Genomic DNA, 14,087 nt, shown 5'->3' with positions numbered 1-14,087 from the left:
ACGCAGGGGCCCCGACATTGCATCGTTAATCTCTTATCGGACGGTCCGTAACGCGCGTGACTTGTCGCAGGAAGCGGATTCGTGGATTTTCGTATCGTGATGTCACGCGTCACAAAAGTTCTCTCTACGGATTTGCACGGACGTTCGCGTGGATTCATCCGTTTACTTACCGGAATGAGGTGGCGCCAGAAGGGATCGACTAGAGCTGAAGAAGGGACGCAGGGACGGCTTAGGCGTGCTGCTGACGGACATGGTGTCCAGCTCCGGGCCACTGTCGGACAGGTCTTCCAGCTCGTCGAACAGCTCCTCGATCTCCATGTCTCCACCTATGAAAAGAACCCAGCGCGTATCGTTAACCCTTCGTCTCTTCCATCGATCTTCTCGAAAGGGTTGTGTCAAGGTTATCGCTTAGAGATATTTTGTTCCATCTTAATTCACTTAGATATCTTATTTTATTTTAATTCACTCGGACCGACCGTCTATAAGTTCAGTCACAATGTGATCTTTAATTTTGTCTACTATTTTCTACGATTTCTGTTGTGGACTACGATGTAAAGAGGTTCAACAAATTACTTCAAGCGGCGAAGATGAAAAACCAGTACATACATCCACAAGTCCAAATAACTGGTAAAACGGTCACAATTAAATTTGTACATTTACGCAAGCAAAAAAGAGTAATTACCCCGATGATTCACCGCCGTCCATAAGAGAGTATCTGGGCTCTGATCTAACCAAGAATTTCCTTCGTTACTTTTATCGTATAAATGCGTTACGGAAGGATCGTACGTTTTAACGTCTTCCGAAATAATTGTTCAACTAACGCACACATCTGCCAACCTTAATTGCTACTGTTAACATTCGCATTTTTATCTATGCTACTTTCGAAGCTATTCTCGATACTATTTTGAAAATGATTTAACGTTTTCAAAATATTTTTCATATCTATATAATTAATAAATAATCTATATAATATCAGCTTTTTATTTCTACATAACCATAATTATTTGTTGCTACGTAACTATAGTTATTTATTTCCACGTAACTATAATTATTTATTTCCACGTAACTATAATTATGCACTTATGTAGTTGTTGACAGTCGGTAGTTGTAAAAACGAGCCGCAAGGCTCGAATAATCGTATCCCCTCTCCTCAAATTGTCCATTTTCGTGCACAATCTGAGCGTTAATTTGAGAGAATTTACTGTACTTTGATCAGTCTTTTCTCTACAATCCTGCGCGTTCCTCCGTTCCGCTCGACAATTCTTTCGTTAGGCAGTTCGAACGTTGGATGGATACGCGCAGACAAATCTTTGTTAACATCCCAGCAGCGTTTATAGCGTCCGTAAAAAGTTGTTTCAGATCTGCGTTCCGTCATTCTTACGATAAATTAAAAACCTCGATTTTTCTATTTTCGATGAACGACGATACGCGACTCTATTACAAATATAATTAGAATCGAAGAAAAGTTTCCTTCGCTAACGAAAATATTCGCTCGCTCGCGAAGACAATAATGGAAGTGCAATGTTAGACCTTGTTAATTTGCACGATTTTTTGTGTTCGAGAAATCTGCACGTAATGAAGACGATAATGATAAATCGACGACGTGCTATGACATAAAGAGAGAAATGATTATAAACGATAGCTGCGAAAGCCGCTTCACGTATCGATCATTTAAAAACATCAACGGTCACGAAAAGGTGTCGTTCGTGACATTCGAATTGTATTTTTCTTGTAATTGATTCTTGTAGTCGATTGTAACCTAATCAACTGTGTAACGTTCGACTAATTAATACGAGGTGGAACGATTACTGTTAACGTCACGTTTTCAAGTTATCGGAAACGGCAAACGGCGACATCCGTTAACCGTCCGTTAACGCGTTCAATCAATCGTCATTGAACAATCGCAGTTACTGATGCAGCTTTAACCGTTCGTAACGAGTGAAAATTGGCTTGTATTACAAATTATTTAACGTTCTCGTTGGACAAGATTTGATCGTCGATTACCCCGCTCATTCTAATTAGCTCGAGGCTAATTTTCCGCAACGCGGAGCTACTAAAATTACGAAGGAACAATGGCATTCGCCTGCTACCACGAAACCATGGTAAATCCACGAGTAAAAGTACCAATTATGGAACGATTCTCAGGAGGTGTAACATTACCATCGATTACGTTACGATTAAAAGTGCTACTATTGAATATCTATACTACTTCGAAATATTTATTTAATGCGACTAAAAAGCAACACGAGCAAAATAGAGAAGTACGAGCATGTACCGAGTGCATTGTCCCCCAACAAGCAACAGATTCATACATATTCTTAATTACAAGCATCGGTTTGAACCGTCTGTTGAGTGTAACATATGTTTTTTGTTATTATAACTTTCAATTTATACGGAAAAGATTTAAGTGAATAATTAATTTTCTCTTTCATTCTCTTCTACGTTTGCTAATAGAAATATATGTATATATACTTTAAACCATGCAACATTAATGTTATAAATTTAACCTAAACCTGTAAAATTACATTTTTTCTTCATTTTTTATTTTATTTTGCATCGCATTTTATTTATTCGCGTTCTTTTCTTAAAGCCCTCTCCTGTTTCATTATTCGTTGCTCTTGTTTTACTTACCCGTATGCAAAATGAAAACTCGAGTTTTACATACTACATATCTACAAGGATGTGACGTAACAAGAGGAGTTAAATTTGTTTTACCTTCGGTGTAAAAAAAAATTCGATGAAGAAAATCGCGCACGTGTTCGAAAACACATTCGAATAAACATTTTCTTTTTCGGTTGATCGTTACACGACGGCATTCGTGTTAGTGAATTTGTAAAGAACAGTGTTCAATGATATGGGCAGAATTTTTACACTCAATACTTAATGTACTCTACCTATTTGTTATTGTATTATTTGTGCTACTGTTTCAAGAAGGGGCCCCGATCGTGCGGGGTTTCATAATAGGTACTCACTTCCGCATAATTTCGAAACGTAAATTCGTCCGCTGGATTCTAGCAGATATTTCATTGTCGAATGTTCAATATTCACCTGAAAGTTTCTGTCCGATCTCTTCTTGATCCTGATCAAGATCCTCGGATACCCTAAACCGTCGTTTCAGCAGGGCTATGAACTTCTGCTTTAAATTCCTTTGCTGCAACAGCGACAATCGTTCAATTAAACGCTGAAAATCATAGAAACGACACTTATTAGCGGGATCTTCTGAAGCTCTTTTTGATAATTCGGCGTTATGAGATCTCTTGTAATCTAGTGTTTTGGAAACGAAAAAAACGAGAGAGAAAGATAGAGATAGAAAGAGACAGAAAGAGAAACACGAAACATGTCGCGACTGCCCAAAAACAGCCGTCCACGCTGTTATGATTTGACGAACACTGTATACACAAGACGAAGCATAACAGAACGACTTCAAAGAGACTCCCAAAAAGCCGACTCGGCGCATAAAAATAGTAAAGTAAACGTTTAGCAAGCTTAGTAAAACGTCGAAAGTAAATTGTACCCCGTTTCGTGCACGGTGTTCCAATAATGTCCACTGTTTAGTGCCGCGTTTCCCGACTACATCTGCAACAATCTTCGGGCCAACACTAATTAAATTAACCGACGATTTTAGGGGTCTAGGCGCGCGTGAACTACCGTTCTAATTTTTCCAACCGTTTAGTACGGTATCGCTTAAATGATACAGAATTGATGGATCGTCGGTCACAGTTGACTTTTCATGTTATAAAAGCGACAAACAAAATGGCGCGACACAAAAATGTACGTGTTTAAGCTGGTTCTCGGAGCTACGTGAAAATATCATGGAACAAGCGTTTTACTTGATTCAATGGAAAAATATGTTGGATTAGTTAATTTACTGGATTGACGAAAAATATTGTGGACTAGTTAATTTACTGGCTTCGTTTAATTAACTGATTGGATTCATGAAGAAATACGTTCGACCAGGGAATTTACTGGCTTAATGAAAAATATGTTGGATCGGTTAATTTACTAGGTTGATGAAAAATATGTTGGACTAGTTAATTTACTGGCTTCATTTAGTTAATTTATTGGATTTATGAAGAAATACGTTCGACCAGGGAATTTACTGGCTTAATGAAAAATATGTTGCATCAGTTAATGTACTGGTCTAATGGAAAATATACGTTGGACTACTTCATTTACTGGATTAATGAAACATATGTTGGATCAGTTAATTTACCGGGCAAATGAAAATATTTGCTACTGGCTTAACGAAAATATTTTGATTAATATTTATATATGAAAATATTTTGATTAATAATTTACTGGTGTCAATTTCTACCGTTATCAATTGTCATTCAAATTATCTTATCCTAGAATAATGTAATGCATATCTCAAGTACGATCTATCAGTTGATCACCGATAAACTGCGTCGATCAACATGTAGGTCGTGCTTCTTCTATGTTTTTAGGATAAGGTAATTCAAATAAAACCGCTGGTACCGTGTTGTCAAATTAATCTTCTAGAGTGGTAGACATAAAAATTCACAGGACCACGGACAAAAAAATAGAGAAGTCCCCAAATTTGTCGGGAAAAATATTCTTCACATTCGGAACCATTCGAAAGAACCAGCTAAAACATCAAAATGCATGGTTTGTTTTGTAAATCAACGCTGCAAATCTGAAGTAAAAAATCGAGAAACAGAACAACAAGCAAGCTGCGAATCTTCGACAAAGTGTAACAATAATTATTCAAATATGGATTAATAAAAGTATAGCAAGAACTTGCACTTCGGTATCTTCTAACGAGTGATTCAAACAAACAGTTTCAATCTTAACTTCAAATTTTTGTCTTTACAACACGCCGTGCCTAATCAACTGACTGCGAATTTTACGTATTTCTGGCAAAAATGACTGAATCAGAAAGAAAATTGTAAATTTATTATTATTTATATATATTATTTATAATATATAATATATATATATATATATATATATATAAAATTAATATATATATAATATATTATTATATATATTATATATAATATAATATAATATATATTATATATAATATAATATAATATATATTATATATAATATAATATAATATATTATTATATATATTATTATTTATAATATTACAAATTATATAAAATTATTAACCCTTTGCACTCGAAGCCGTTCTAACTGTAGATCTAAAATCATTTTTCTGACTTACAGTATTTCCAATTTATACGACAAACTGCATTTTATGCATATGAAATTGAGTTATGTCACTCATACAACAGTCATACTTTTAACAATTTCTTAAATCTATACTTTGTTAATATAAAAATTATTTTGGAACGTGACATAACAATTTTAGCGGTGTCTCTGAGTCATCGCTCGGATGCAAAGGGTCAAAATAGGAAAAAAGATCTTCATCCGACTTGCGTTTCTTATAATCGACACGGACAATTTTTATTTCGCATGAAAATCCGCAGTCTACGAAAAACACACGGCGTTACAATGAGATTGTTAATAGTCCGGATCTCGAAGTTCCAAGGTGTCGTCGATAATTGAGCCGTTTATTTTGAAAGTGGCATAGGTCACTTTTTCAAAAAAATCGAGTTAATGGTAACACTAATTACAATTTAACGGTTTCTTTTCATTTTAAACAAATTTGCAATCAATAAGTTGAGAACTATTGAGATTTGTTCGAGAGAAGTTTTGCTAATTAACAGTATAACAAACATGTTTATTTTGAAATTGGCGTAAGTCGCTGTACTCAGGAAATTAATTGCGGGGCTTAGTGTAAAAGAAATAGAAACGTGTGATAAGTGTGTATGAAGTATTGTTTTGAATTATTTTCAGTATTTTTAAAAAAGTTGTGATCACTGGACTTATTTTTATAAGTGCGGAAGAATAGCGCAGTTTTGTAAATTATATTATATAATATATATATTATATATATTATATATTATATATATTATATAATATATATATTATATATTATATTAATATATTATATATTATATTATATTATTTACGCTGGATCTCGTCCTGTTTCTTCAGCAAAATAGAAAGACATGATGGACTTGCCTAATTATATACCCCTATATACCACAGTTATTTAAAAAATTTGAAACAAAACACGATTTCCGAGGACTTAATCACTCCTATTGATGACGAAAATTAAATTGAACCGATGTATTTTCATAGAAATTACTTATACTTATGTTTCAAAATGTACTAATTATTTTTGTATTTTATGAATATTAAAATAAAAAATACTTAAATCAAACCTTTATATTAAATATGTTCATGGTATAAATTATTATTATATATGTAATGTATTCAACAATTTTAGTAAATCACTGTCCTTTCAAAACATCACTTCAGTAAAATACGTCGGACAAAATTAATATATATCAGTCATTTTTCTAAACTATTTATTTCGAAAGTGGCTTAAGTCACTTTACCGTAATGAAAAGTGGTGATTTTTTAATGTTTATACGAAATTATTTATACTGAGAAAAATATCGGTATCCTGAGATAACAAATACAAGTAAATCTTCTCGAAAGTTAGCATCCATATTTTTAAACGTGTTAAAACGTTTAAACCTTAAATATCTCGACTTAAAAACAAAGTGACTTATGTCACTTTCAGAATAAACGGCTCAATTAGGAAAAGAAATTTTGTTCTCGAACATGAGAATTGAACAATTGAATTTCGGCCAGAAATTATTGTTTCCGAGACCACCGTGGAGTGGCAAGTTTGCACGTCACGGTGCGGGAACACATAACCGAGACAAAGTGGATAGCGGAAATGGTGGACGACAGGGGTCGATAGCTGTGTCCCAAGGGTGGAGAAAGAAACGTTCCCCGATGGGTGCGATCCGCTCGACAACGACGAGAATTTAACAAAGCAGAACTAATTCGTTTCACGCACCCTGGCGTTCGGAATCTTCGCTCGGCTCTTCCGCCTGTGCATCTCGAGAGTCGGCTCGCTGTCGCTGCCCTCCGCCTCGCCCTCCGAGCTGAACTCCTCCTCTTCGTCGCTGTATTCCGGACAGAGTCTTTCGTTCGGGTCGTTCATCAGTCTTTTGTCCTGGTCGACCGGCTGCGAGCTCAACGCAACCACGCTGACGCGAGCGAAAGCAACCGAATGACCGGCGTACTTCTCGGCCTTGTAAGATACCAGCTCCAGCTCCAGGTCCATCTGCTTCTGTAGAACCTGCGGACAGAAGGGTTACGAGCGATTAACATTACAGACAACTGGCAGCGATGATGAAGGCGAACTTTGACAGAGAAAGTAAGACCTTTTACGCCAATAAATTGACAACTTGAGCTATACTTATTATTCTTTAACTCGAATATTTACTTTTCTCAAAATACTGGATCTCTGAAAGCACAAATTTCATTAAAAAACGCGATGTAAGGAAACTACATGCGTGCATATATTACTGCGATTATCTATCTATTACTGTGTGCCAAATACTGCGGACGTTCCGATTACTGCGTGTCAAAGTTGGCATAACCCATTTTCTTTTAAATGTACACACACAGCTACAATTCCTAGGATCAAGATGTTCTCACTGTAGCTCTTTACAAATTAGGTATAGGTACTCTACGATTAAGCGTGCTTGCAGCGGCTCATCGAGAACTGCACTGTATAGGTTAAGCTAATTAATTAATTAATTAAACCGAACGCAGTTCGGTAAAGCATCGCAGTAATATACACACATAGTTTAAAACTATGCGCCAAATACTGTGTTAGTAAATAATATTTGAGGACAGATGATACTGAGAGTGTATGCCGATTTTTGATCAAAGTAATGATTAGTTTATCTAAAAAATAACGCTAAAATGAATAGTTTAATATTAATTACTAAAATATAAATGCCTTTCGAACCAGCGTCCACAGCTGCCGTTACAAGTGTTTCGTAAGACTCAACGTTTTCATAAGCTTCCGAATATCAAAAGTCAATAAATGAATTAAAACTGCGATTGCTGTTACTTGCATGCCACAAATTATCAATATTAAATATATAAAAATTATAAGATTCATTTTCAGAAGATTACCCACTATAAAATATTAGATTTTATTATTTTTATAAAATACCGCAGTATTTGGGGTGTCCGCAGTAATACCAATACTTACCATACTGACCCTACATATCCACTTACCCGAACTTTGACGAACATTCTTTTGTACGAGCTTGCAATGTTTCTACTTAAATATCTAGTAAACTAATAATTCGTTGACACGCGAGGTCCAATATCTTTTTGCTCGGAACGATGGATTGAACCGATAAGTGTGTTCAAAATTATATGACTCCGTTTGAAAAAACAAAGTTGACCTTCGTTTGCCTTGCACGCGTTCACTTACGGAACAAATTGAATTATTTTATTGAATTGAATTACGTCCTGTTGCCCCCTCGAAACCATTTAATTTCTGTAGCAAACATTCCTTTTATGCAGTGTATAATCAACGAGTTATTTTCATTTATAGATTAAAATCGGACACTCTGTGCACGTCTTTCCTAGTCGAAGTGTCAATAAAAAGAACAAAATATGACACGTGTTCGTGAGCCTGTTAGTAGTAGACATCTTCACCTGTCGGTCAAAATTGTGCAGAAAGATCGCATCGAAAGAAAACCAACTCGGAGCTAAGAGACCAGATTGGTGGAGCGGAAAGAGCGAAATCTTCGACTTAATGCACACCGGTGTTCCGCGATAACGTCGCAGCAACGACCGACGCTGCCCGAATCTTCCGTACTCCTTGACCAGCAAGAATTTCCATGGCACACATACTGCGCTCGTTCTTGTTACCCGCGCGATCTATTGCGTTGGCAACTAAGTAATTGCCGATTTGTTCAATGAAATAAAAATTTTTTTTTACTTGGAACGAAGTTTAATCTGTAATGTATTTTCCATTTTGTTCGACGACCTTTTGCCATCTCTCTGACAACTTGAAAATTCCACGCTCGTAGAAAGTCTGATCCTTTTCGGCCAAAAACTGAGTTAAGTGAGATTTTACAGCGTCATCGTCGTTAAAAGTTTTACCACGAAGGGAGTTGTCCAGGGATCGAAATAAGTGGTAATCCGATGGCGCGAGATCAGGGCTATATGGTGGGTGTAACATCAATTCCCAACCAATGTCCATCAATTTTTGCCGAGTGGACAAAGACGTGTGCGGCCTAGCATTGTCCTGCTGGAAAATCACACCTTTACGATCGACCAATTCTGGTCGCTTTTCCTTGACCGCTGCGTTCAATTTGTCCAGTTGCTAACATTCACGGATAATAAGAAATAACATAATAATAATAATAATAATTTTATAATATAACATTTACGGATATCATAAAAATGGGAGTGAGAGACATCTATAACTGAAATCGGCAATTACTTAGTTGCCAACCCAATAGCATAATAACCTGTGCGATCGCCGTTATATTTGGAATAAAATTTAATAAATCGAGAATTATGTTCGAATAGTCATCGAGCTTTCGAATTAACAAGAACACCGTCGAACAGGTCTTTAAAAATTGATCGACCATCTATTTTATCGTGCGCAATTATGTAAACGCAATTCTCTCCAGCGTAATCGCCCAAAAGAAAACCGGAATCCGACACGCTAACAACGGAGGCGGAGTTAATGGTAGTTAAGCTAGCCCCTGTGGTCAGCGCGCGTGTTTCGGTTTCTCGAACGGTCGCTTATCAAAGGGTTGATAATGCTGTAGAGGGTGACGGTCCGGCGGGTTTTCATCGACCTACCTGCGCCATGTTGATGACACCCTCGGCCAAGGTCTTGTAGCCGAGCATCGTGCGATTCTTGTATCGTTTCCGTCTCTGCAGCAGTATCAGCAGCTTGTTGCCGTCCCTCTTCAGGAAATGGGGATACTGAAGGGCGAATTGCAGCTCCAGCTCGGTGTCCAGCATGCCGCCAGGAGGTATGGCCATCTCGTTCGAGCGCAGCGTCCTTTTCGAGCCGTGCATCTTCACCGCGATGCTGATGGAAGTTAGATCGGAGCCAAGCGGCCGTAGAATCACCAGCCGGGTCAGGGTCAGGGAGCACAGTCTGGAACACAGACGGACCTTTGACTTGCCGTTTTCTCGTTAACAATGGATTTATTAGCTAATAGATTCGGCCCGGCGATATGGCCGCTGTACACGACATCGACGACTTAATTGGAAACGACGCGCGGCCGTGCCGAGCATGTTCGCGCTTTGTTATCCAACTTGGACTGCGTGGGGGTGGATGGCGAGAGGGGGGGGGGGATAACGAGACTAATTGTCCGTCTTTTGTTCGACTTATATCTTTTTTTCGGGCTTAATCGCTTGCCCTGCAGATTTCGAACACGATCCGCTAAGTATGGATGTTATTCGGGTTTTTGAAAGCGCAATCAAATCCTACCCTTCTGTCGACAATTTTTCAACATGAGATAACAGTTGATAAACGATAAATACGAACGGTCCGTTTTAGGAGTTTATTTATTATAATTTAAACGTGCTGTTGCACTGTTTTCAATTTTTTTAAATAATTAAAGACGAATATCAAAATAATTAGATTTCAAATAATTTAATTGAAAATAGTTGAATAAAAATTGCCTGTGTTAATTGAAAAGGACGTGGATTACACGAAAATGTCCATGCTTTTTTAATAATCGTAATAAATTGAAAATAATGTAACTAAGTATCCTGAAATTGTTCTAATCTCTTTACGGTTCTGTATCTGACTGATTTACAAAAATAAAATAAAATAAATTGTCATTACGTTAAGAACAATAGAAAGAGTAATAAGTCTTCAAGGACTATTTTCGAGAATATGTTTCGACAAAATTAACGAATAAAGCTGATGAGAATTCTGATAATCGTTAATTGTATAATTGTTAGAATGGTCCATCGTCCGAGGATTATTTATCGACGATGAACGAAAAGATTGCGTTTATTTAAATCGACATTATTCGAGTAGACAATAAGATGCAGGAAATTCTGAGGATACTAAGCCGTGATTCTTCGAGCCTCGCGGCTCGTTTTTATAGAAACTTAGGAAAAAAAAACGATGACTTGACTTTTTTTATTTCTAATTTTTTGCTACGATTCGAAGGCAATTCGGAGGGCATGTGCCACGATTCGAAGGCAATTCGGAGGGCATATGCCACGATTCGAAGGCAATTCGGAAGGCATATGCCACGATTCGAAAGAAATTCGGAAGGCATATGCCACGATTCGAAGGCAATTCAGAGAGCATATGCCACTATTCGAAGGCAATTCGGAGGGCATATGCCACTATTCGAAGGAAATTCGGAAGGCATATGCCACGATTCGAAGGCAATTCAGAGAGCATATGCCACTATTCGAAGGCAATTCGGAGGGTATATGCTACTATTCGAAGGCAATTCGGAGGGCGTTATTACACAGGCGTAGGACTAGCACAGGGAAATTCGCAGCAACCCGAAATTTGGCATTTCCGAGAGAAATTACTGTACTGACCTCGCTGAGATTTCCTACCTTTCGGCTGAATAAATTCGAAGAGCGCGGTTTGATTAGAACGCTTAGCATAGCAAAGGCTTTCCGCTCGAGCGAGTCCGAAGGATACAAAGGGGCGTAATCGTCCAGGAATATCCTATACACACATCACGGGTAGAACGAATCTATATTTCATACGGCACGGCATCGCAGTGACGTCTTTAAACGGACATGATTGTTATCGCTGTCTACGTACCACCTGATCGATACCACAGTACCACCGTTTTTGCTTTGAGCGTCAATTCGGCCTCGTTTCTGAACCGGCGCGTCCCCGATTCCCTCGCTGAAAAGTCCGCGGCTTCTGTAATTTCGAGCGAGCCCTTTTTCGGCATTCATTCTCGTGGACGACGAAGCGCCGCGGCGGACTTTCAATCCGCTGGATCTTTAATTAACGACCTCGCGGCGGATTCACCGGCAAATACCGTATACGCGGCGCGGTTTTTTTCCTCCCGTAAGGACCATCGAACGCGTGCAGCCCCCTCTCGGTATCGTTTTATATTTCGATCGAAATTCAATTAGCGGAATCTCCAAGTAAAATTACTTGTACGACGGCGAATGGTTTCGCGTTCGAAACTGCTAAATGCTACCGCGGAATTAATCCTTCGCGCTCGAAGCCGTTTTAATACGAAGCCGTTCGAAACGTGGACACAGATAGCGGAGAAATTATTTTGGACCGCGATGTAACAGTTTCTTTTTTGCGGTGCCTCGGAGCCGCCGCACGAGAATTAACATGCAAATAATTAACTATTAACCGGACTGTCAATTACTGAGAGTACTGTCGTTTCGGTAAATATTCCATATTTCCAAACGAATGAGTGCAGGCAGGTTTTTTAACGTACGTAAATGGTGATTAAAGTTGTTTGTTATTATATAATAATGGGAAACTTTTTTTATACTTTTAAATTGAGTCCCATATTTGTTAAAAAGTATTTATATAGCTACAGATCATATTAATAACCTTACTCCCAAAATATAATACATCATATATAATATGTATCATATACAAAATACGATAATCAAAAACCTTTTTCATATTGTAAGAAATATTCATGTAGTTCTCTAAATCAGATTAATAACTTCAATCACAGAAAACGTTTATTATATAATATAATAATCAAAAACCTTATTTATTATATTTTATATATGTATAATATAGTATATAGTATATCGTTTTATAACAATGAATATATTTTATTTATCCGAACTTTGCACGATTTCTATTACAACGTATGCTTGAATAAAGAAGAGTATTGTAAATTTTCCTTAATTTTCCTTCAACTTGTAAACAAAAATAAATAATTTGGAAAAGGAGATACGATTATTCGAGCCTTACAGCTCGTTTTTATAACTCTTGACAATCGGCAACTATAAAAACGAGCCGCGAGGCTCGAATAATCGTATCTCTTCTTCCATTTTTGTGCGAAATATATTTTTATCATTTTATCATGATTTACATTTTATTATATAAATTCTCCCCAATTGACGCTCAGATTGTATATAATACAATTTCTATATATTATACAAAAATGGACAATTTGGGAAGAAGAGATAACATTTTATTAAGATTAATTATCAAGATTAATACAATTATTAAGCCTTACGGTTCGTTTTTATAGTTACCAATTGCCAACAACTATGAAAATGAGACGCAAGGCTCGAACAATCGTATCTCCATTTCTTAAATTTTCCATTTTTGTGCACAACCTAAGCGCAAATTAGGGAGACATTACCGTGTTCTTCCGCGTCGTATTTATCCGCGTTCGACCGCAAAAGCTTGCCCGTCTAATGTAACTTTAGGCGGCCGCATTTCAATTTTAATTCACGGCGATCGCTCTTAACAAAGGGAAGAACGTTCCGTGCAATGTCAATTTCTTCGGGTTCGCCTGTGAGAGTGTAAACTCGCGCAAACTCCCACAGTGATCGGCGGACGACGACGCGCTCGAACTGGAGCACACCGTAGACAACGTCAGGTAATTGAACCAATGCGTGAATAAAAGACGAGCGTCTATTTAAGCATCGCGGCGTGTATCTTTTCACACAGGGGTGTGCGGTGCTTCCAGGAAACGGTGACGTATCAGCACGAACGCAATGAATTCACCCTCTTTCGTCGTGCGCTGCCATCCATTATGCAATGCATTTCCTTTGCCCCGACGTCGCACTGCTAAGTTCGTATTATTATAGCGCGAATCGATCCTTCTTTTTTCAAAGCTGGCGTTCATTATGGCCGCGATCGAGCCGAGTCCGGCACAATACCTGTTCGGACCGAGATCGAAGTATGGAAGCCTTCAACGAATTTAACCCTGATCACAAAGAGTGCGACGAGTTGCTTGAAGGGGTATTCTAGTGTGAACTTTCGAAAAAATCAATTTTCTTTTTTTCTTGCATATTCTTAAAGGGTATGTTGGGTTGGCAACTAAGTAATTGCCGATTTCAGTTATAGATGTCTCTCACTCCCATTTTTATGATATCCGTAAATGTTATATTAAAAAATTATTATTATTATTATTATGTTATTTTTTATTATCCGTGAATGTTAGCAACTGGACAAATTGAACGTAGCGGTCAAGGAAAAGCGACCAGAATTGGTCGATCGTAAAGGT

The 14,087-nt window shown here is 37.5% G+C and overlaps 1 protein-coding gene across 9 annotated transcripts in view; it reads right to left on the bottom strand.

Annotated features, from left to right (window-relative positions):
• The window catches only part of KrT95D (phosphofurin acidic cluster sorting protein KrT95D), a 138,880-nt gene that overhangs the window by 26,709 nt on the left and 98,084 nt on the right, over positions 1-14,087 (bottom strand). For 5 of the 9 annotated variants that reach the window (XM_033468402.2, XM_076522715.1, XM_076522718.1 and 2 more), the window contains 4 exons: positions 9,733-10,036; positions 6,905-7,189; positions 3,049-3,181; positions 171-326 (listed from right to left, as the gene is read on the bottom strand). In XM_033468402.2, the coding sequence (XP_033324293.1) occupies positions 171-326; positions 3,049-3,181; positions 6,905-7,189; positions 9,733-10,036 (878 nt within the window). The remainder of the gene's footprint in view (positions 1-170; positions 327-3,048; positions 3,182-6,904; positions 7,190-9,732; positions 10,037-14,087) is intronic. The other 4 variants (XM_033468420.2, XM_033468436.2, XM_076522719.1 and 1 more) reach the window with 3 other exon arrangements.

Source organism: Megalopta genalis, chromosome 6 (assembly GCF_051020955.1).
Source record: "Megalopta genalis isolate 19385.01 chromosome 6, iyMegGena1_principal, whole genome shotgun sequence".
NCBI classification, from domain to species: Eukaryota; Metazoa; Arthropoda; class Insecta; order Hymenoptera; family Halictidae; genus Megalopta; species Megalopta genalis.
The sequence above is the reverse complement of the archived record's forward strand: the minus strand, read 5'-3'. Positions and strand labels throughout refer to the sequence as shown.